General features: G+C 38.9%; 1 protein-coding gene across 1 annotated transcript; it reads left to right on the plus strand.

The window, feature by feature from the left end:
• The first annotated feature begins 1,656 nt into the window (after positions 1 to 1,656).
• On the plus strand, positions 1,657 to 12,820 carry sult6b1 (sulfotransferase family, cytosolic, 6b, member 1). Its single transcript, XM_074647043.1, has 6 exons — positions 1,657 to 1,765; positions 2,065 to 2,154; positions 2,417 to 2,543; positions 5,766 to 5,860; positions 5,968 to 6,127; positions 8,129 to 12,820. Exons 1-6 carry the CDS (start codon positions 1,664 to 1,666, stop codon positions 8,254 to 8,256), a joined length of 702 nt encoding a protein of 233 aa, XP_074503144.1. The 5' UTR covers positions 1,657 to 1,663; the 3' UTR covers positions 8,257 to 12,820.
• The last annotated feature ends 9,320 nt before the right edge of the window (positions 12,821 to 22,140 follow it).

A 22,140-nucleotide genomic window follows, 5' to 3' on the forward strand; every position in this document is an offset into this window, starting at 1 on the left:
TTCAAGGGAGCTCCAATTGAATTACACCGAGATTATAAAGCTCTGTTTTATTTTAGCTTTATCCATTTTTTTAAAGTGTCGGTCTACTGTTCTCTTTCCCAGGGCGTCAAATACAGACTTTTTGTCATGGCTGTTGGTGTTCAATACCACCACACAAGGCGCCCTTTAGCGCCGGTATGAGACGCACCGGTGTGTTTCTTTAACTACCATGTAAACCCATCCATGGCAACAGTAAACGCACAGGGAAAGTGCTGTGGTGACGTAGTTTAAAGAGCGAAAGAGACACACAGGGCAGTTGGGAGGGGAGGTGGATGGGCCCAACAACACAAGGCTTTTATCCAGGAGACCGCTGTTCGTGTCTTGTATGTCATGTTACAAACGTAGTAATATTAAGCTAAAACGTGTTGTTTTTCCTAAACCTAACTAAGTGGTTTTGTTGCCTAAACCTAAGCAAGTGTTTTTGTTTAATTCACAACATTAAGCATGTGTTTAGTGTGACGGAAAAGTGATGCTGAGGGGTCTGACAAAGCGTCTGTATGTGACAACTTGGGATGAGAACGTGTTGTAATATTCAACTTTTTGAGCACCATAAACCAAATTCCATGTTGTATTTGATCATGGAGGCAGGAATCTCAGCGATCTCAAAACCTGGACCAAAAGAAAACCATAAAACAAAAACAAATCTATCTGCATGGATAAATAGAAGTGCGAAAAAAAGCCTTTTAAATATATCATTATATTAGAAATCTTTCACAACCCTGTTTGCATTTCAAGTGACCCGAGTCAACGTTGAAGAATTTAGCTCTAAAAGCACGAGCTGTCTTTTACTTTACTTGTCTGACAGATTGTTGAAACATTTTTCACGATGTATACTGTCCTAGCATAGGTAATACTGAAAAAATAATTAGTTTTTTACACAACAAAAAACAGGATGAAAATATGGAAAACTGCACAAAATGTTGGAATGTGCCTTAAAAAAACCTGTACAGTAAAAGCTTGTGTAGCGGTCCTCCTAATGGTCATTGTTAAAAGAAAAATTGAGAATGAGAATTAAAAAAAAATACTGCAAGGAGATGCTGCAAATCTCAGAAAAAATTTAGTCAGCACAAAAAACACTTGGAGTGTTTTTGTTTTTTTATCCCCCTTTAACCTGGCAGGTCATAAATCTTTAAATTACCCTCCCTGATGTTACCTCACCTGTTAACTGTGATCCAGGGTCATTACGTAACAGTCAGATCTATCAGAGGAAACGGCGACCTGGAGAGTAACGCGCTGGCTCGCTGCCAAAAAGAAAGAAGAGAAGAAGAAGTGAAACAGATGAAAGACATAATGTGCAGCAGCTGCAGAGTATAATGTGGGGTGTGTTATCATCACTGAAGTAGCTGCAATGTTAAAATGTTTATGCAATGTGTGACAGTCACACATTCAGTGTATTTTGTACAATGTCTGTTGCTAATTTGAGTGAAATATTAAAACCAAAAACATCCCCCATCTTATGGCTGAACTAGGAAAAAGAGTTTTATTCACATTTCCCTCACATACAGTGTATCATGAGGGATGTTGCTGTCTCAACCAGATAAAAAATGGAGTGTGGTTGAACAAAGCATAACTCTACAATATGTTTGAAACATGGCCTGCGTGTGTGTGTGTAGGTTTTAACTGGATGGTGGGGGTGGTGAGGAAGATGATTGCGGAGGCCACGGGGATGAAAATGGAATCCAGGATGCCGCCGCTGATCGAGTTTTTTGGACCGGATGTCGTAAAGGTACCGGATTTGTGTGTTAGTCATTGTAATTAAGTACATTCACTCAAGTACTGTACATAAGTACACATTTGAGATACTTGTACTTTTCTTGAGAATCTTCTTTTCATGCCACTTTCTACTTGTACTCCACTACATTTATCTGACAGCTTTAATTACTTTACAAACTAAGACTTTTACACACAAAACATATGAAGTGTTTTGCATCATGTAACGCCTAATGCTGAATAGCAGCGTATAAAAGTATATTGTAATAGATAAAGTTGACTCCCCCTGTCTCCCCTGTACCGCTCTCCCCTCAGGTCATGGATGAGACTCCCTCCCCGAGGTTTCTGGGGACTCACCTGCACCCCGACAACATCCCTGCTTCCTTCCATGCAAAGAAAACTAAAGTAAGACGTTTCAAAACGTCTGCAGCAACACTTTCTACTGCTTCTCCTCATTAACTGTGAATGTAGACAACAGTAAAGGTGGTTTCAGTAATATAAAAAACATGAAAACCCCTTTTCTTTTTAATTCTAATTATAGTTATTATTCTCTTCTTTCTATATTTTTTTCTGTGCCTCTCTTTTCTTTTTTTGAATTATTTTGTAGAGTACCAGTTCAATGCACTAAAATGTTAATATTCTATTCATTGTGTTATGTGTTGTACAGATGCTGGTGATCTTCAGGAACCCTAAAGACACTCTGGTGTCCTTCTATCATTTCTCCAACAACAACCCGGTCCTCCCCTCCATGCAGTCCTGGGAATCCTTCTACTCCCACTTCCTGAGTGGAGACGGTGAGAAAGCAACACACACTGCCCACCTGCAGGTTATCACGATGTTATCACGACCCAAAGACTTCTACAGTAGCTTTTAATAGTGTTCACTGACTAAGCCCCGTCTATTCATTATTAATTGGACAACATCTGATGATGGTGCAGGCCTTGTCAGTCAGCTGCACCCTCAGGTCGGTCGCCTCCAGGTTGTTTTCAGCCTCTGCACGCAACTGCTTTTCACCACAGAGCTGCAACTACATTGCCTCATTCTCTCCCTTCATCCGCTCCAATTTGTCTTGAAGGTAATTTGTGTTGGAGGTCTGCTGCTCGAGATCACTCTGATGATCATTCATTTCCTCCTGACACCTACCAGACCAGTACACAGAAATACCACCTTTTTGCTTTGCACGTACTTTCACTGCCTGACTTTACGATCCTGCAGCTCCGCTGTGTTTATGGGCTAATAAACAGCGTGTCCAGCTGACTCAGCAGGGTCACTGTGGAAGCGTTGGACAGGTTTGAATTCAAGTGGGGCTTTGGAGCCACTGTTGCTTTACTCAGTGATTTTACTACATCAAGACACTCATAAAATGTGAGTTAAGAGGCTTCTCACGCCTTCAAGTGGCAGAGAAAGGCACTTTATCAGCACGTAGACTGATACCATGACGTTTTGAAATCTTTTCATGAAGTAAAAGTAGCATAATGTAAAAATTCCCAATTACAGGAAAAAGGTCAAATGCCAGCATTTAATATTTTACTTAAATAAAATAAGTACTAGAAAATGCATATAAGATATATCTTACTACATATAATACTACAGCAAACCCCGGTTGAGCAGAAATGCAACAGAAGAGCAGCTGGTTTTATCTGTGCAGCCCATAGACCGTATATAAGAAGTGGACATGGTCACCGTGACGTCGAGTTGTTTTGTGGACCGACGTTTTAAAGCCTTGAGTTAGGCATTTTGGCTGTCGCCATGTTGTTTTTTTGCAACCAGAAGTGACACGAGAGGGTGGAGCTAAGTACAACCGAACGCTGAATAAGATATTTTTAGACGTCTAAAATGCTACAACATAACTTTCATGAACTGAAAACACACTGTGAAAGGGTTAAAGTTGTAAGACGAAAACAAGGACAACTCCCAGACCGGACAACGCCGTGGTAGCGACCTGTCAATCTCAAGGTAGCCACGCCCTACAGCATCCCCTGCTTTATGGTCTATTTGACTCTAAATGGGACCATAATTTACTAAATGAACATCATGCTGTATTGAAGAAGACTTGAACCCAGCGATTGAGACCATAAACTCATGTTTACAATGTTTACTGAGGTAATAAATCAAGTGAGAAGTAGGCTCATTTTCTCATCTACACAATCAGACTTCTTTTTGCAACCAGAGGAGTCGCCCCCTGCTGGCTATTAGAGAAGAATGCAAGTTTAAGGCACTTCAGCATTGGCTTCACTTCTCAGACCCGGAGGTTGCCGCCTGGTGCAGCCATACATTGCAGTTTCTGTTGCTGCTTCACAATAAAAGCTTGAAACACTTGAATGCTTTTAATGTGAAACAGCAGTAGGTAAATGTTGGGTAAAACAGTAAACACAGTAAAAAGCAAGGCTGATGTCAATGAGATCAAATCCGATTAAATATTAAATGCATGCTTAGTACCATGTGCGTGTGAAGGCAAATTGGATCCTGCACAACAATAAAAAAAAAATACTAAACAGACATTTAATTACAGAATGTAAAATGCATTTAATAGCTGTTGCAAAAACAAAATACGATTATAAACATTTGATTTTGCACTTTTCAAGAGCAGAGTGCACAAAGTGCTTCACAATAAAAGACAGAATAGGTTTTTAAGTCTGCTTTACAAACTATAGCCTCCACCTGACCACCTAAACTTGATTCATACCCTCTCTTTAAAACAGTTTCAACATAAACTGAATGTTATAACCGTCATGATGGTGGTAAATAAACTGGCAATTTAATGTATGTTTCAAATATAAAATCCTAATCTACGCACAAGTAGTGGAGTAAAAAGTAAAATATATAACTCACAGAAAAGAAGTGGACTAGAAAGTAGCATACATGCTCAGTACTCTGCTGTCTCTGCAGCATTACTGTGCTGCTCTGTAACTCCACCACTGTAACTGTAAATCACCATCATCGCCCAGGGATTACAGGGCTGTACAGAGGTTAACTTCATAGCTTCATGCGTTTGTAATGCTGGCAACCTCCACCCACAGTGACTGTCACAATGCCAGAAAACTACTCCTGCTTCTCATTCTCTACTTGCCTGCTTTGTTTCCCTGCCATGTATTAACTATCCCGTCATCTCCCTCCTGCCCTACAGTAACCCCTGTTACCACCATCGCCTCACCTCTACTGACCTCACCTGGTCCCACTTTCTCCATTAACACAGTAGTAGCCTACTGTATAGCCTACCAGCCCACTTCTGTTCATTCTCTGCCACATCCTCTATTGTTCTTCGGTCCAGTCTTTATTAATGCCTGTCTGCTTTCTGGACTGCTGCTCCCCTGCCCAAACCCTTTGGATAAGTTTGCGTTTACTTTCTGGATTTTTACTTCTGACAGTATAAATTCACCATGAAAAAACATAAGAAACTTCTGCCAGATGTCAGATACATTTTTGGAAACCTATTTCATGAAATTGTGCAGCTTTACAAATTTTTGACATCTCTGCTAAGGGCGAGCCAACAATTAGTCAATTTTAATCTAACTGTGGTGCGGTTCAACCCGTGGTGCGGTTCGTTTGGGCAGTTGTGAACACAGTAATCATACTCTGGTATGGACCGAAACAACCGCACTGAGACCACTTGCAAGAGGTGGACTTGGACTGGTTCCAAGCGAACTTAAATGCAGGCTGCCTGTGTGGGCATTTGCTGAGATGGACACAGGTAAATAACAGGTTAACATGAGTGGGAGAGGACAAACTTGGACTTCTGCAGAAGTCCAATGTTTGCCTGACATGTGGGCCGAAGGCAACATACAGAATATGCTAAATAAAGTCCACAAAAATAGTGTCATTTATAAGTCATTCAAGATAAACTTTTAGATATGAAAGTCACATAACAGTTGTTTCAACAGCATTACGATGAGCATATTTAGACATGTATTCACGAACAGTATCACAATGAAATACAGTTATTTAAACGCTGTATATGTACATGTCTGTTTGGCTGAAGACTTTAACTTTAACCCAGTTTTAATCCAAACAACTAGTTCCTTGGGGGTCATACTTTGATCACGCTCTGGCCTGGGAGAAGAGGATGGACGACCCCAACGTCATGATTGTCACCTATGAAGAGCTAAAACAGGTAGACTACACAATGATTGTTTAGTTGCGTCTGGCAGAAAGTGGTAGCTTGCTGCAGAGACGGTCACTCGGTCTGTGACGGCTCTGATTCTGGTTCCTGTCCTGCAGGACCTGAGCGAGGGCGTCCGCCAGATCACCAACTTCTTTGGCTTCAGCCTGACGGAGGCTCAGGTGCAGCAGATTGCAGAGAAAAGCACCTTCACCGCCATGAAGAAGGAGAGCTCCGCCAACTCACACGGTGCTCTGGGAAACGTCATCTTCAGAAAAGGTGCTTTTAATTAATTTTTTCCACAAAAAATCTTTTGGGAATTTACTGAAATAAATTGTTTTATCCATTGAATGCATTGAATCTGCTTTAAAACTATAGTGCAATGTGCATATTTACTGCACATACATACTACATAGTACTGCATATTCTGGATCTCCAGCTTTTCACTTGACTGAAACATCGAAGCCAAAACTGTAATTTTGTACACTTTTCCCCTGCAGTAATTTAGCATATGAAGAGTTAAAAAAGGCCGTTCTGAAAATGAATAAACCAACACCAGTTTGACTGATATTCCTTAGATCGCATAAAAAGAAAAACCCAACATGATTTAGTGAAATAAATTAAACTGGACATATCTGCTTTTGCAAAAGAACCCTTATTTGGCATCTTGAGAAACTCTGGCCTTAAATAAAGCTTGGCTTTGCAACAAGTATCTGTGTAATGATATGTAGCAGCAAGTCCGAAACAACTAGCAAATTACTGCAAAGCAGCAGAGTCAAAGTGTTCAGGAGCCAAAAAATTACACTGCTGCAACTTCAAATGTCTCACTGGTTTACAGTACAAGTCTCATAGAAAACTACATAACGTTATTCAAAAAAGGGGTAACTAAAAGGAAGAGTTCAGCCTTTTGGGAAATATGGAGATATTGGCTTTTTTTCCAAGTGAGATGTGAAGATGGATATCAATCTCATGTCTTTGCGTTAAAGGGTAACTTTGGTATTTTTCAACCAGGACCTTATATTTTCCCATGTTTTTGTGTCTAAGTGACTAATGGGGACAACAATTTCTGAAATTTGTCCAGTATTGAGGGAAAACGCTGTAACCGGCAGCCGCGAGGGCAAGTGAGCAACAACATTACGTCCACTAAAAGTGCTTGTTTTTGCCACTGAGAGGCTCAGACTGTTATTATAAGTGTCTGACAACATTATGGAAAGGACCCTAGAGAGAAATAAAACGGTTTTCTTATCTTTCGCTTGATCCGGTCTGTTTGTTATTGTGTCCAAGTCCCGCTCAAGGAGAAGTCTCGTTGTGAAATCTGAATATACATACTCTGGCTCAAATAAATACGGGCGGCCATCTAATTCAAAGACTAAATATTCAGCCATGACATTGAAAATATCTTTTAGATAACTCCAACACAACAAACTCTGCCCATTTCCACCATGGATGTCTTCCACATTTCCACCGTATTCTTCCAGCAACACCTCACCTCGCCAGATTTCAGAACAAGACTTCTCCTTGAGCAAGACTCTTTCCATTATGCCACACACTTATAATAACAATTAGAGGTTTTTATAGCAAAAACAAGCTCTTTTAGTGGACATGAATAACGGTGCCAGCTTGCCCCAATAGCACCACATTGCAGCTCATTTAGCAGCTGCTGTCTACAGCGCTCTCCCTCAATACTGGACCAATTTCAGACATTGCTGTAGTCAGTTTGACACAAAGACATGAGAAAATAGGGTCCAGGTTGAAAAATATCGAAGTTACCCTCTAAGTACAGAGGTGGAGACAGGATTTGCTTAGCCTATCTTGGCATAAAGACTGACAGCAGAGGAAAACAGCTAGCCTGGCTCTGTGCAAACACACCACCAAACATCTCTAAAGCTCAATATTGCACACGCTGTATCTCAAAAACCACAGTTTGTGGTTTTAATGGGCGCATCAGATTCACTTGTTTGCCTTCTGGGTGTGATGTTTTTCTGCCACAATGAAACCAAAATGCAGCATTGTCTAGCAGCTTAAGTCTCAGATGATGTCAGATATTTTCAGGTATATACAAGTTGAGTTTTCTTTATACTAAGTGCTGGAACTATGTCTTCTCATCTTACTCTCGAAAAGAGAGTGAATAGGCATATTCACTCTCATAGGTTTGACGTTTTGCTCTTTATAAGTGTGAACTTCAATGGTGCATTGGTCATTACTTATTTTGAAGCTTTAAGAAGAAATTTAAGGGAAAATCAGAGGGTTTAATGGCGTTGTATTTTTGTCCCTGAGCAGGCGAGGTCGGGGACTGGAGGAACCACTTCACACCAGAACAGAGCCGAGAGATGGACGACGCCTTCAATAAACACCTGGCAGGAACCAGGCTGGGAGCCAAACTCAACTACCAAATGCACTGTCAGTAGGAAGCAAGAGAGGAAGGAAAGGAGGGGAAAGAGGGAGGGAAAGTAAGTAGAAGAAGAGCTTGGGGGGCTTTTCTGCCCTGAGCTGAGTCAGACAGACCTCCCCCTCAGGCACTGCACAGATAGCCCTCTTCACCTGGTTGGTAGAGGAGGTTCTTTGGAGGCAGTTCAGGGCCAAAAGTTATTTTGTCACATGCAGGCTCAAAGAAAGTAGGAGTAAAATGAAGAAAGAGAGGGAGCAAGAAGGAAACAAGTGCGTTATGGGTTACTGTCTTATTAAAGGTGCTAAATACGGGATCGGGAGCATTTCTCTGTGAGGGAGAACTGGAGGGGCCATGAGCTAGCCAGTGTATATATATATGAATATGCAATAAAAGCATGCACGGCCGACAAAGCAAGGAGAAGCTCAGATTACAACACAAACGAGAGCGACTTCATTCTCTGCTCAGGTAGACATTACTCCACTACATAGTAAATAGTTGTTTGTTGCTATATTAATGCTCTGGATATCGAATTTAGCACCTTTAACTCCAACCTGAGAACTTTTGTTGCTCTACGAGTTCTACAACGGAAAACTTTAAAGGAATAGTTTCACATTTTGGCAGATTTTATATCTGTGTTCAGCCCCCAGCTAATATAAGAACTAGTTAGTAGTTTCTGCACTTTGGTTTTTCTACGGATTAAAAAAATGAAATATAAAATGTTAATAAGCGAGCTCAAGAGGTGCTGATAGGTGGATTATTTTAAACTTTGGACAGAGCCAGGCTAGCTGTTTCTAGTCTTTATGCCAGTGGTGGAATATAACTAAGTATATTTACTCAAGCAATGTACTTAAAAGGTACAGAAAAGAAAAGAAAAGATAATCATTAATATTATAATACTTTTACTTAAGGTTTTCAACGCAGGACTACTTAGGGTATTTTCACAGTGTGGTATTAGTACTTTTACTGCAGTAAAGGATCTGGATACTTCTTCCACCACTCTGTTAGACTGCAGCTCCCAGCCAAGAAATAGTTGGGCAAACAACCACCGTAAATCAGCAAATTGTTTTTTGCACTTTTACGGATACTGTATCCAGCCTGAGAGTGTAACAAACTTCTCATCTGACTCTCCGCCAGAAAGCAAAAAAGCGTATTTCCCAAAATGTCAAACTATTCCTTTAAACACCTTATGAGCAGCCACATTTGGGTTCACCTGATGTCTGGCTGTGCACACCAAGGAGACAAATATCAGTGAATAAAACCAGCAAGTAAGAAATGACCAACACGCCAACGAACACAGGAAGCTGCTTTCCAATGCTGTTATACAAACAGATGAATTTTCATGTCAGAAATTTCCCCTCAACATTCAAAGTTAATTTATATTAGTCAACAGTAAGAACAGATTTCTGGAGTTTGTGTGTGCAGCTTGCCGTCACTTAAAGACATAAAATCCTAATTGGTTTAAGGCAAGTCAAAGTGCTTTACATAAAGCATAGAAAGGCATAAACATACAAAATGAATAAAACAGAAAATAACACAAATCAAAGATAAAGAAAGACTTTAAATATGGGCAAATCAAGAAAGAAACAACCATCACAGTGAGGGGTGATAAGCTGTAACACCCTCAAAAACATACACCTCCAACAGCCTGAATGTCTTTGGTGCCCCCCAGTGTTAAAATGAAAAAAGGCACTGGCAGCAGTGCCATCTGAATATTATAAAAAATGCTATAATTGCATACAAATTAAACATTTTATAATAACTTAAATTGTCACCAAGACACACGGTAGAAACATCATTGTTTAATCTCCATCAGCATCTGCTGACAGGTTAAAACTCTTCTACAGCTCTGATACATTTCAGCTGAGATATTTGAGTCACTTCACAAGGAAACAGACTGATTTGTTAGGCTCATTTAAGACAGGATTTTCACAATAAGAGACATCTTTATGAAACAGCCCTTTGAGGGTTGAGAGAAGGAACACACAAACAGCACAGGAGGGGTTTGAATCCACAACCTTCAGACTGTGGAGCAGCTTCTCCACCAGCTGAGCTTAAACCTGCATTCTTTCTAACAGCCAGCAGGAGGCGACTCTGCAGGTTGATTGTACAGAAGTCTATGAGAAAATGAGCCTACTTCTCACTTGATTTATTACCTCAGTAAACTTTGTAAACATGAGTTTATGGTCTCAATCTGTAGTTTCAAGTCTCCCTCAATACAGCATGATGTTCATTTAGTAAATTATGGTCCCATTTAGAGTCAAATAGACCATAAAGCAGGGGATGCTAAGGTACAAATTAAGGTGAACATATCTGTAATGTTATTTGTATATTTTAAGGGGTTTTATACTTACACAAAATACTTCAATTTTTAATCAAGTTGTAAGGTTTTACATTCTAAGGGATTGTTATCCCTTAAAATGTACCAATTTCAACTGAAAAGCCTCAACAAGACAGGTTTTACAGAAGGTGAAGGTCACATGATCAGCTCCTCTATTACATTTAAAGACTAAAACATATACATTTAAAGTTATAACAAAAGAGAGAAAGTTCAGACTGAAGCTGCGGGAACTTCATCTTCATCAACCTGCAGAGACACAAAGTTTACAGACTTCAGACTGAAACATGTTCACACTGAAACAGAGGAGTAAAACCCTTTAAAATATTATAATATGTTTATCTATCCATTAAATAACCTGAAACCTGCAGTGAGGCATCTCACAGAGTGCAGGCAGCTCAGCTGGTAGAGAAACTGCTCCACAGTCTGAAGGTTGTGGGTTCACATTTGTTGTTTGTGTTTTTCTTCTGTCAACCCTCAGAGGGCTGTTTCATGAAGGTGTCTCTTATTGTGAAAAGCCTGTGTTGAATGAACCTAACGAATCAGTCTGTTTCATGAAGACTTGTGAAGTGACTCATATCTCAGCTGAAATGTATCAGAGGAGTTTTAACCTGTCAGCAGATGCTGATGGAGCTCACAATGATGTTTTTGGAACGGTTGGTGAGATTAAAGTTATTCAGATCTTTTTGATAAAAAGCTGAATAATATGATTTATTTATCCATAAACACAACTTTGGGGGGACGCCCTGAATTTGATTGATAAATGAATGGAGGACGGAACCTGCCAAAATCAAAAATAAATAGATGTGTCACTAAATGTAGAAAAAAATAATATTAACCTAACCCCATCACGACACACAAAGTGCAAAAATAAATAAATATAAAATAAATGCATAGATAAAAAAATTAATGAAAAATAAACAAATGAATGTAAAAATTAAAACAAATAAATACATAAATAAATAAAAAGAATAATTAAACATAAAAGTAAATAAATACAGGAATTACTACAAAGATAAATAAATAAAGAAGAAAATTATAACAGAAATATAAATTTATGTCACATTTTATCAATTAATTAATTGCTTCATTTATTTTTAATATTATGTTTGCTACAATTAATAACATAAATATTTATTTGTCGAGTGATTAATTTATTTATTCATTAATTTTTGATTTTGGCAGGTTCCGTCCTCCATAATTTGTTGCATGTCATACCCTTTCGTTTTCTTTAAAAAATAAAAATTAAAGTCCCTTTAAGTGATTGTTACCTCTTAAAAACCTTAAACCTTGCAAACAATCCATTAATAGGAAATATAGGATTGGCTCAAATTAAAAGCCAGAAAACCAAATAAAACCCTTTATTATTTTGTTCTTCTTAATAACATTTTGATGAAGAGAACAACTGATTTGTGTTTTTTTTTCGTACATACTTAATCAGTTTTCTTGGTGACCATAAGAGCAACTTCAAGCACCTTATCTTGGTTTTAATGTTCAGTCAAGTTGGCTGCTGTTTGCTCTGAGCAGACCAGAGTTTATCAGATTCACTTGTTCACCTTCTGGGTGTTATTAACACCTGAATGCAGCATCGTTTAGCAGCTAAAGTCTCAGATGTCAGATTCACGAGCACATGAATGTTAAGCCCCGGGTTCTTTTATTTACTGATTTAAACACGTAACAGTTGAATTATCTTTATACTGGCAGCTACATGAACACATGTTCATGGAAACACTCACAGACTTCATTCTGGTTGTGAAACTGTGGCTTTGAAACAATACTGTGATGAGATTATGGGCTATTATAAATATGCACAATCACTGTTTGTGCTGTATGTATATTACATGCAGCGCATCACTGTACATGATCATGAAGAAAAATAAAACTCTTTTCCATTTATTTGATCTCCATTTGTTTGACTTCATCTTTGCTGCTCAGCATATTTTTCTTAATGTACATGTAATTAAAGAATAATTCAATTTTAATTGATATTTTATGTCTTGATTTATTTTAGATGTAATAATAAACACTTCATATTTTTTTATATATTTTAATAATGATGTAACGGATGTCTTGCTTCTAGCAATCTTGCTCTATATATGAGATAAATGTTTCAATACAGCTTGCATTTGTAATTTTGAGTCTAATTGCTCTTTTATAGTATCTATTTTTATTCTATTCTTATTTTTATTTTATATACTTCTAATTATGTATTTATTTTATGTTTACCTTTCTCTATATACCTGTACTTAATCCTGTCTTTGTGCTGCTGCAACACCCGAATTTAACCTCTGGGGATCAATAAAGGCTTATTTTAATATAATATAATATAATATAATATAATATAATATAATATAATATAATATAATATAATATAATATGGCAAATTATGATATAGTATGGCATATAAAACTTAAAGCAGAATTTTGTACTGTAGTCAACTGTACATACACACAAAAAGGTAAATTATAAAAAAGATAAATTTGTTTTTTATGAGATTGAACTAATCAATAAAAGTATTAAGGTTAATTCACACTGGTATTCTGGCAATTACACATACGCACACATGATCATAAACAAACCCACACACACAATCATGTCTATGAATATAATGATAATAATTACAAACATGTTTAACATTTACTTTAATGTAAAAAAATAAAATAAAAAGATGGTTGCTGCTCTCCACATTAATTAGCATACTTGTTTACATTTGATATTTGTAAATATAAAGACAGAAACACACAAAGGACCCAAAACTGTGCAGATGAACGCATAAAAAAAGAGACATTTCAGTAATACCACCTCCTCTCACTCCATAAAATTCTGTATTTCAATCCAATTGAAAACAATAAATTTAAAGAAATAAATCAAAAATATTACATTATTATTATTATTAATCTGTTTGGGGTTCATAAAGTGACCAGTCGCTGGCGAGCAGCAATCCATCTGCTGAGGACCGTCCGCCCACTCAGCCCCCTGAGGAGGACGAGGGGGTTGCCCTTTTTGCTCTGGCAACCCCTTTAACACACACAGACACACACACATACACACACACTACATTTATGCATGTATGGATTCAAAGACATGAAATGAAAATAAAAAAATCCGCTCTTTTTTGTTGTAGTTATTAGTCGAGTAGTCGACTAATCGGTCGCTTCGCTCTGAGTCAACTAAGATTTCTTTAGTCGATTCGTCGTTTTTTATGCTTTTACATGCTGAATGACTTATTTCCAAGAAACTTATGAGCACATCTCTGGTAAACACAAGATTTAAAGTGGTGCTTTTGTGCGATTCTTTGTGGAGAAACTTACAGATCAGTCGATTAAATCAAATAATCGATTAGTCGACAAAATCATGTTCGTAAATTAAGAATTTCTTTGGTCGAGGACTGCCCTAATAATAATATCACAAAAACATTTTCCTCTCCTCTGAGGTGTAAAAGTTGGTTTAATGGCACCGACTTTAGCTCCACCAGCTGTTCATTCATGTTATACTCACTCAACAGTAGTGGATACAAACACAAAAGCATAAATTCACATTTCTTTTGCAGAATTTCTGGAAATTTGGTTAAAATTGGTGCTTAATTTTGTGGAAACTTGAAAATGTACAATTTCAGCCAGAAGGTAGTTCAGTGTCTTGCTAAAGTAACTAGGCCAACAGTACTCTATTATCCAAATCAAGCTATGTAAATTAGGGGTAGAAGAAAAAATCAATACAGCATAGTATCATGATATTTTGCATGGCAATTTTGTACACGGACATTAAGCATCAATCTTTTATTATTTAAATTATTAACCTCTTAACAATCGGACCGGCTGCTATTCTGTCTTTCAGAGGTTGTAGCGGGCTCAGTCTTGAAGCTAGAGTGAAGGTATCACATGAAACTAAAAAACCTAATGAATCTATTGGTACCAACCGTGTCATGTTAGCTTGTCGGGAAGAACGCTAAATAACGCTCCCAAGTTGCGCTAAATTTTGGCGAGGAAAAACTGACACCATTTTCAAAGGGGTCCCTTGACCTCTGACCTCAAGATATGTGAATGAGAACTCTGACATGAATGAAGCGAAAACTGTATCTTATTAGATAAAACAGATGTTGACCAACTGCATAATTTGCATTTGAAAAAAGGTAATAAATTGCAATGTATCTTATTGCAATACTCAGCATATCGTAAAATGTTTAAAATAGCAATAAGATCGTATCGTGATGATATTGTATCGTGGGGCCTCTGGTGATTCCTAGAAATGAACGAAATTGAACACAACATAAACCGATCATGCACATCCCACAGTGTCTTAGGAAGCAGGAAACACGACTATGCAAACATTTTGGCTGACGAGCTGGTGCAGGCTGTCATGAAAGTCTAATGAGGAACCCACAATTGTGCTTTTGCTAACATGTCACATTCAGTGTCCTCTGGAATTCACTTTTAACCTTAAAAACTGAGGATCTGTAACCGTTTGGCAGCGTTGGAATGTAACTAAGTACATGTACTCTACTGTATTTTAGTACAAATACGTTGTACTTGTTCTTTACTTGAGTATTTCCATTTTATGATCATTGATACTTCTACGCCACTACATTTCAGAGGAAATATTGTACTTTTTACTTCACTACTTTGTCTGTTTCTTCCTGTCCAGTGAAAACCATGTGTCTCCAGATTTTAATGTTGGTGATAAACTTCTGTTACTTGAAGTGTTGCTTTATTGGTTGAGACGTGTTTGTTGACGATATCAGGAATGGAGAAATTGACGTTGTCAGAAGTTCATTTTTCCGTGCATAATAAGGTAATATATTGTAATTTTAGTCGTATATTGTTTTTCTGTGTAATTGTATAATATGTCTGAGGAAAATGTTGATATTCCCAACAGCCTCATCTTTTTCCTCTGTCATTATGCATTACTGGATTATGTTACCCGCTTGCTAAATTGTTAGCCTCTGTGGCTTCTAGACGCCGACAGTAACGTTAATATTGCCGAGACTTAGCAGCGGTGTCCTCACAACTTAACCACTTGAACGCCAAGCATATTGTGTACACAACTTCCCATGTCGTAAACACAAACTCAACTGGGACAAACTGGGACACATTTAGATTGTTTACATTTAAAACTGCGAAATGGTCTAAATATTGTAGATTTGTGACATCACAAAATTACAGAAATCCTGACGGCTTGTTTCAAAGGCACAGTTTCTAAATCCAGGCTGTGTGTATTTATCCATGGATTAACTTTCACAGCATTTATATAGCATTTAAAACTGCTTTATAATAAAAACAGACATGAAAATATCACTTTTTACAACATGGGATCTTACTGAATACTTCTTCCTTTTTCTACCTTAACATTTAAAGTGTTTGTACATCATCATCATCATCATCATCATCATGGTGTCCAGAGCAGCAGCTGCCCTCCTCCAACACCTCCGGCCTCCACTTCCAGCCAAAGAAACATCTCTCTGTTACAATCTGCTGTCCAGCAAAAATCCACTTCATTACCATAACAATTTTAACTGCGAGGGTGGAAGCAAAGTGAGGTGGGAACAATCGTATTGTTTCTCCCCCCCCTACACTCTCTCTCTCTCTCTCTCTCTCTCTCTCTCTCTCTTTTTGTCATCGACAGCCCACTCAGACCCCGGGTGATGATGACCCTTTCCGGGGGCGAGCCAGAAAATCCAGAGCGGGTAACTTTGTGGTCGGACCGACAAACGTTGGGGCTTCACTTACCTCAAGAAGCATCTCTGATCCCTCTCCATCGTATCCCTCTCTTTCTCTTTCTCTTTCTCTTTCTCCACCCGTCCCTCCATCTCTCTGGAGGAGGAGGCCCGCTGGACGTCGTCTCGGTGGGACCCTGACGGAGGACAAGGAGGATTTGTCTTCACTGCAGGTTTAAAGTGAGTTTGCTCTTTTGTCACATGAGGGTGTAGAAGCAGGGAGATACTGGAGGGAGTTACTTCACAATTAGCTTTACTTGGACTTTTTTTGGTGATGAATAGCTTTGTTAAATGAATTTATAATACAAATCACATTGAATGGCATCAAAAAAGATAGAAAACACAAGTGAAAAACCAAACATCACTTCCTTTCAGAGCTTGATTTCTGTTCATGTTGGTTGTTCTGTGTCCCCTGATGCTCAACTTTAAGATGTGTTTATTGCTCTTTAGGTTAAACATGTCTAAATAACAGCTCAAATACCTTTAAAACAGACCAGTCAAATATGTTTCACAATTTCAGGCCTTTAGTTTTCAATATGATAAACTGGTATTTTAAAAGGGGAGATAATGCAAACATTTAGTGTTAATCAATGTTCTTCTCTGGTAGTCAGCTTTATAAAATATGGTGCTTCTGTAGTGTGTTTTCTGGGTGAAATATATGTTTTCATGTGATCAGTAATGAAGTTTGATGCCAACTCTAACATTTCTAGAGTATGAAGACGCCAGGAATCAACAAAAGGCCTAAATTTAGTTGTTAGTTGGGTTCCTTTCAGCATTTTGTAAGATGGCAAATAGTAGATATTTGATTTATTGTGGAGCTGAAACTATTAGTCGATTAATCGATGAGTTGATCCTCGGGAAGATTCTGCAATTATTTTGATAATTGTTGAATCATTTCGGTCACTTTTTCTTGAAAAACTGACAAACATGCTTCAATTCCAGCTTCTTAAATGTGAGGATTTGTTTTCTCTGTGGTAGTAAACTTAATATATTTGGCTCAGGCTCTGGGTGTGTTTTATTTTCTACTTTCTGACGCTATATAGACAAAAGATTAATTGATTAATCGAGAAAAAAATCAAGTAATGTATAATGAAAATAATCATTAGTTGCATCCCTAGTTTGTGGTTTGAACGACGATTTTGTGCAGATTAGTATATATAGTTTAGATTTAATGCATTTGTATTGAAATCTTCTGGTTGAAGCTTATTTCTGAGAGCAGCAATGTTGAACATTTGGTTGGTGAAAGCAACTTTGATTTGAAATTTGAAGAAAGAAATGTAGTTAATTTACTGCACTTCTGCATTATCTTTGTGTTTGCAGCCTGCTTGTTGTTCCTGCTTTCACGCTGTTTATATTTCGCCAACATTTCCTTTGTTTTTTTGTGCCTTTTTGGGACGAATTAGCAAATAATTCTATTCATATCAGCTGTTGCAAAAGAAAACGGTGGTGCAGCTGTTTCACTTTGTGCTTCCGCAACCAGACAATGAATATTAATAAAGTGTTTGACAGTGTTCTTGTAGTTTATTGGATGAGGCACAAACAGTCAGCTATAAACAGCTCAACACAGCAGGACTTTATTCCCTCCGTGTTTCTCTGGCTTCATAAAAAATAAAAGTGATTTGAAAGCTAATTATACTTATTTGATATCGGTCGACGAGCTCGGAGAGGAACCGAAGACACATTGTGGGTCCCAGAGATAGTGTTGAGGCCATTCACTGCAGCCCGGCGCTCATTGACGCGCCTGTCTATTATCCGACGCTCAGCAGTCAATACGTTTCCCATGAATATGCAATCGCTTCTATTGACGGCTTGGTTAGAGGGTTCATCGCCAAAACCTCCCAAACCCTGACTCATCTGCAGGTTGATCAAGACTTTCATCCCAGAATGAGACACCTACAGATTTAATATGAGGCATGGGAGCGTATCAGAATGATTTATGGAGCTTTATTCAGCATCCGAACGCCCCGTCATCTCTTTGGCTAAACCGGCCCCAGAGTTTCCCTTCAGCAAACTAAACAACGCCTACGGGTTTAACGTACTTTCATAGCGGATTATCAGGTACTTTCAGGCCTCGGTGGAACATTTACTTGTAGTATTTCATAATCAAACTCTAACTCAAACATGTGCTTCAGGCTGAACCAGGAGAAGAGTTTCCTTCCTAAATGAGTCATCCACCATTTAAAAAAACACACCTACCATCCCGACACCAACGGTAGCAGAACATTCAGATGATTTATGGTGTTTATTTAAAGTCTGAGCGTCTTTTGTTGACAAAAATGATTCAACCTGATGGGGCCATATTTCAGAAGACAGGGATTTCTTTCTCAGAAATGGATTTGATGTATTTTCAGAGAACTTGTTATCGAAGAACGTGTATAAAAGGCAAAAAGGATGAAACTATATTGCTTCATGTGGAGTAACTGGGTTGCTGCATGCAGCAAAGGAGATGTGATTGAATTAGTATTTATAAAATCAAGTTTGAAACATCTAGAACAGTGGTTCCCATCCTGGGGTCCGGGTCCCCCTTAGGGGGGGGCTGCAAAGATCACAGGGGGCGCCCTAAGATTTGTCTGTTCTGAGATTGTCAAAATTAGATTTGCTCATGTATAACTAAATTCACAATAACACTTACTCGATAATTTAAGCAAAAGTCTGTATATAATTTAAAAATATAAATTTTTGCTACTTAGTAGCAAAATCTAATGAAATATTCTGCTTCAATCCTTAATTGTTGGCGTTTAGCCTTTCAAAAACAAAATTTTTATTGCTGCCTGTTCTCCCGCTTGACACACACAAAGGGAGGCAGTATTAACGGGGCGGTCTAGCAGCAGTCTAACAACATCATAAATTACATTTATTTAACCACAATATCAAAAACATTTCGGCTTTAACACTATTATAATAAATTAATTTTCAAAAAATGTCATCCGCGTTCACTTGGTGAATCTGTCAGTATGTCATTGCTTTATTTATGTTGACAAAACTGAGAAGTTCTCTTCATTAAAGAAAGTTGAGTTAATAAAACTAACTAGTAACTAACTCTTTTAATACACTGAATTTATTCAAATTGATGATTTTGTTCAAGGATTTGTAATTTTTTTTAAGGGGATGACGTCGGGAGGCTTAGCTTTTCTTAGATACAAGTCGGGGGGTTCAAAGAAAATAGGTTGGGAATCACTGATCTAGAACTTTTGGTACTTAGAATAATAAAATGTATAAATGGAAAGTTAAAAAAAAGGCAATGAAAGTTTGTCGAGGACTGAAGAAAACGATTCTTAGCCTCTCAGATACGTAAATGTTTGATGTCCAAAGCAGCTAGCAGCAGTTAGCATTAGACAAACTTGCAGGACTGTGTGAAAGACGTTGGGAGTTTGAGGTGCAAATCTTAAAATTGGAAAGGAGGAATAAGCGACCTATTGTTTTGTTACTGCTTCAGTATTTCTGATGCTACAAAGTGAGGTGTCAGTATAGGGTCTCAAAGGTCACACATTTCGCTCGAGCAGCAGATGACTGTTCGATTTGGAGAAAGAAAGCCACAGAAAGAGGCAGTTTGGCTGTTTTTGTTGGGTTTTTTTTGGTTGCAAAAATAGAAAAGAGGACGGCAGGCGGTAAGCAGGCCGGCTCGAACCGAGCGTTGTTTGAGGACGAAGACAAAGATCCATATTAACAAAAACTGCAGATGACAGATGATTAATCGGCGTGGTGGGGTCTGCCGAGCCGCCCGGACCCCCGGCTGACACCCCGAGCCACCAAACACAAAACCAAAAACCCCCCAGAGCCTCGGCGGCCCGGAGGAGCGTGGGCGAAGGGTGGAAGCAGGGCACCGTCCCCACGGAGCAGTGTGTGTGTGAGTGTGTGTGTGTGTGTGTGTTTGTGTGTTTGTGTGTGTGAAGAGGAAAAAGAAAGATTGTGTGTGTGTGGGTGGGTTTGTGTGTGTTTGTTCGACAGATTTTGACGGAGAAAGTGTGTGTGTGTTGGTGTGTATATTTGTTACAGAGACACCAAGTGAAAGTGTATGTGCGTTTGTGAGAAAGTGTGTGTTTCCTAAGTGTGTGCATTTGCTTTCTGAGTCTGTTCATTGCAGTGTGTGTGTGTGTGTGTATGTGTATGTGTGTGTGTGCGCATGTGTGTGTGTGTGTGTGCGTGGACCGGCCAAACCCCCATCTGCCACAGGGTGGGCGGCTCGCCACACAACGACAATACACACCAACATTTTTGTAACTGTGGGCGTTCAAAAGGCTGGAGGAGCGGCGGTCCTCCTGCTCGCTGTGTTCATCTCTACAGCTCAGTGATGCAGCAGAAGGCTTTGCCTCCATCAAGCTCTCTAATCAGCTCATCAACAAATCAAACAGATTTAAATATGTTCTGTTGACACTCCAGACATCTAAAAGGATTCAAGGCTAATCTGTTACATACAAAAGGAAAGCTTCAAGATCTAAAGGGTTCGTCTTCTGATGAGCAAGTCAGTCATGATATCTCTGGCATGAGGAAAACTCATGATGTGTCCAAAATAAAAAATGGTTAATCCTCTGGGTTGTCTTATACATAGAAATAAAAATTCAGAGGAAAGGTCCAAGCGATTCATCTTCTGGGGACCATGAATATCCACAGAAGATTTCATGAACTCAACCGATTTTCCACGTCAGTGTGTTTCGAGGTGTTGGGGAGTACTCCTTCATGTTTTAAAAGTAGTATAAAGTCTTTAGTGTCTCCAGGGGGAGCTGTGCGAAGTCTGATCAATGTCCTCAAATGATGTCACTTGAGTCAGCGACGGTTAGCGCTGAAGACTTCAAGTTTGAAAAGTAAAAAAATCTGGAGGTGTGGAGTTAAAAAGAAGCATAACTTAACGCACGGGACACCGCTGCTTGTGTTCCGTGCGTTAAGTTTCATTTTACAATTGGCTGTTTGTTTGTGTCCTCTGTTCACAACGTTAGAGGTGCTAAATACGTGATAGGGAGTATTTCTATTGCCTCTAAACGGCTCTCAACATGGCGACAGCAAGCCGTCAGTTTGCGCTAACAATAGCGACAGAGTTCTGACAGAGAGAACAGTGTTAACTTGACGGGGGAACCGGAGGGCGGGGCTACACTTTGCGATGACGCAGTTGTAACTTCTGAATGAAAACAGTGCAGAGCAACAGCCGGGGGGCACGCTCACATGCACTAACTTGTATTAAAAGCACGCCGGCCTGGCTACGTAAACAAAGCACGGAGAAGTGCGGAGTGCCAGTTAACCAGTTAAAGGTGCTAAACGCGAGATTAGGAGCATTTCTATTGCCTCTGCACGGCCCTCTGCACGGCCCTCAACATGGCACTGTTGGCTCGTAGCAAACGGTGCTAAGAGTGAAAACAACGACAACGCTGCTGATAGAGCTAACAGTGTTAACCCGCAACGGTGCCATCGGTCGTGACGACGCTATCACCTGCAACCGCCGTATGAGAGCAGTGCAGAGCGGCGGCCGTGAGCTAGCCGGTGGGGCAAGCTCACATGCACTGTCAATAAAGCATGGAGAGGCTCTGATTACAACACACACAGAGGGATGGTGACTTCATTCTCTGCTCAGGTAGACATTACTCCTCTATATCTTTACATAGTAAACAGTTGTTTGCTGTTATATTAATGCTCTGGATATCGAATTTAGCAAGTTTAACCCATAAAACTAAAACGCAAACAAGATGCCTGTGATGGCAATTTTGTTGTTTTTTTGTAAAAAAACAGAAACAATATTATTATTTCAAAAAATAGGGCCTTTTTGTGTGTTTTTGTAGGATATACCTGTGTATGAAGTGGATTTGATGTCAGAGTACAGAAGGTTGCAGCTGCAGGTTTTCTCTCTGCAACATACAGCCTTATAAATG

This window comes from Sebastes fasciatus, chromosome 9 (genome assembly GCF_043250625.1).
Source record: "Sebastes fasciatus isolate fSebFas1 chromosome 9, fSebFas1.pri, whole genome shotgun sequence".
In the NCBI taxonomy this organism is placed as follows: Eukaryota; Metazoa; Chordata; class Actinopteri; order Perciformes; family Sebastidae; genus Sebastes; species Sebastes fasciatus.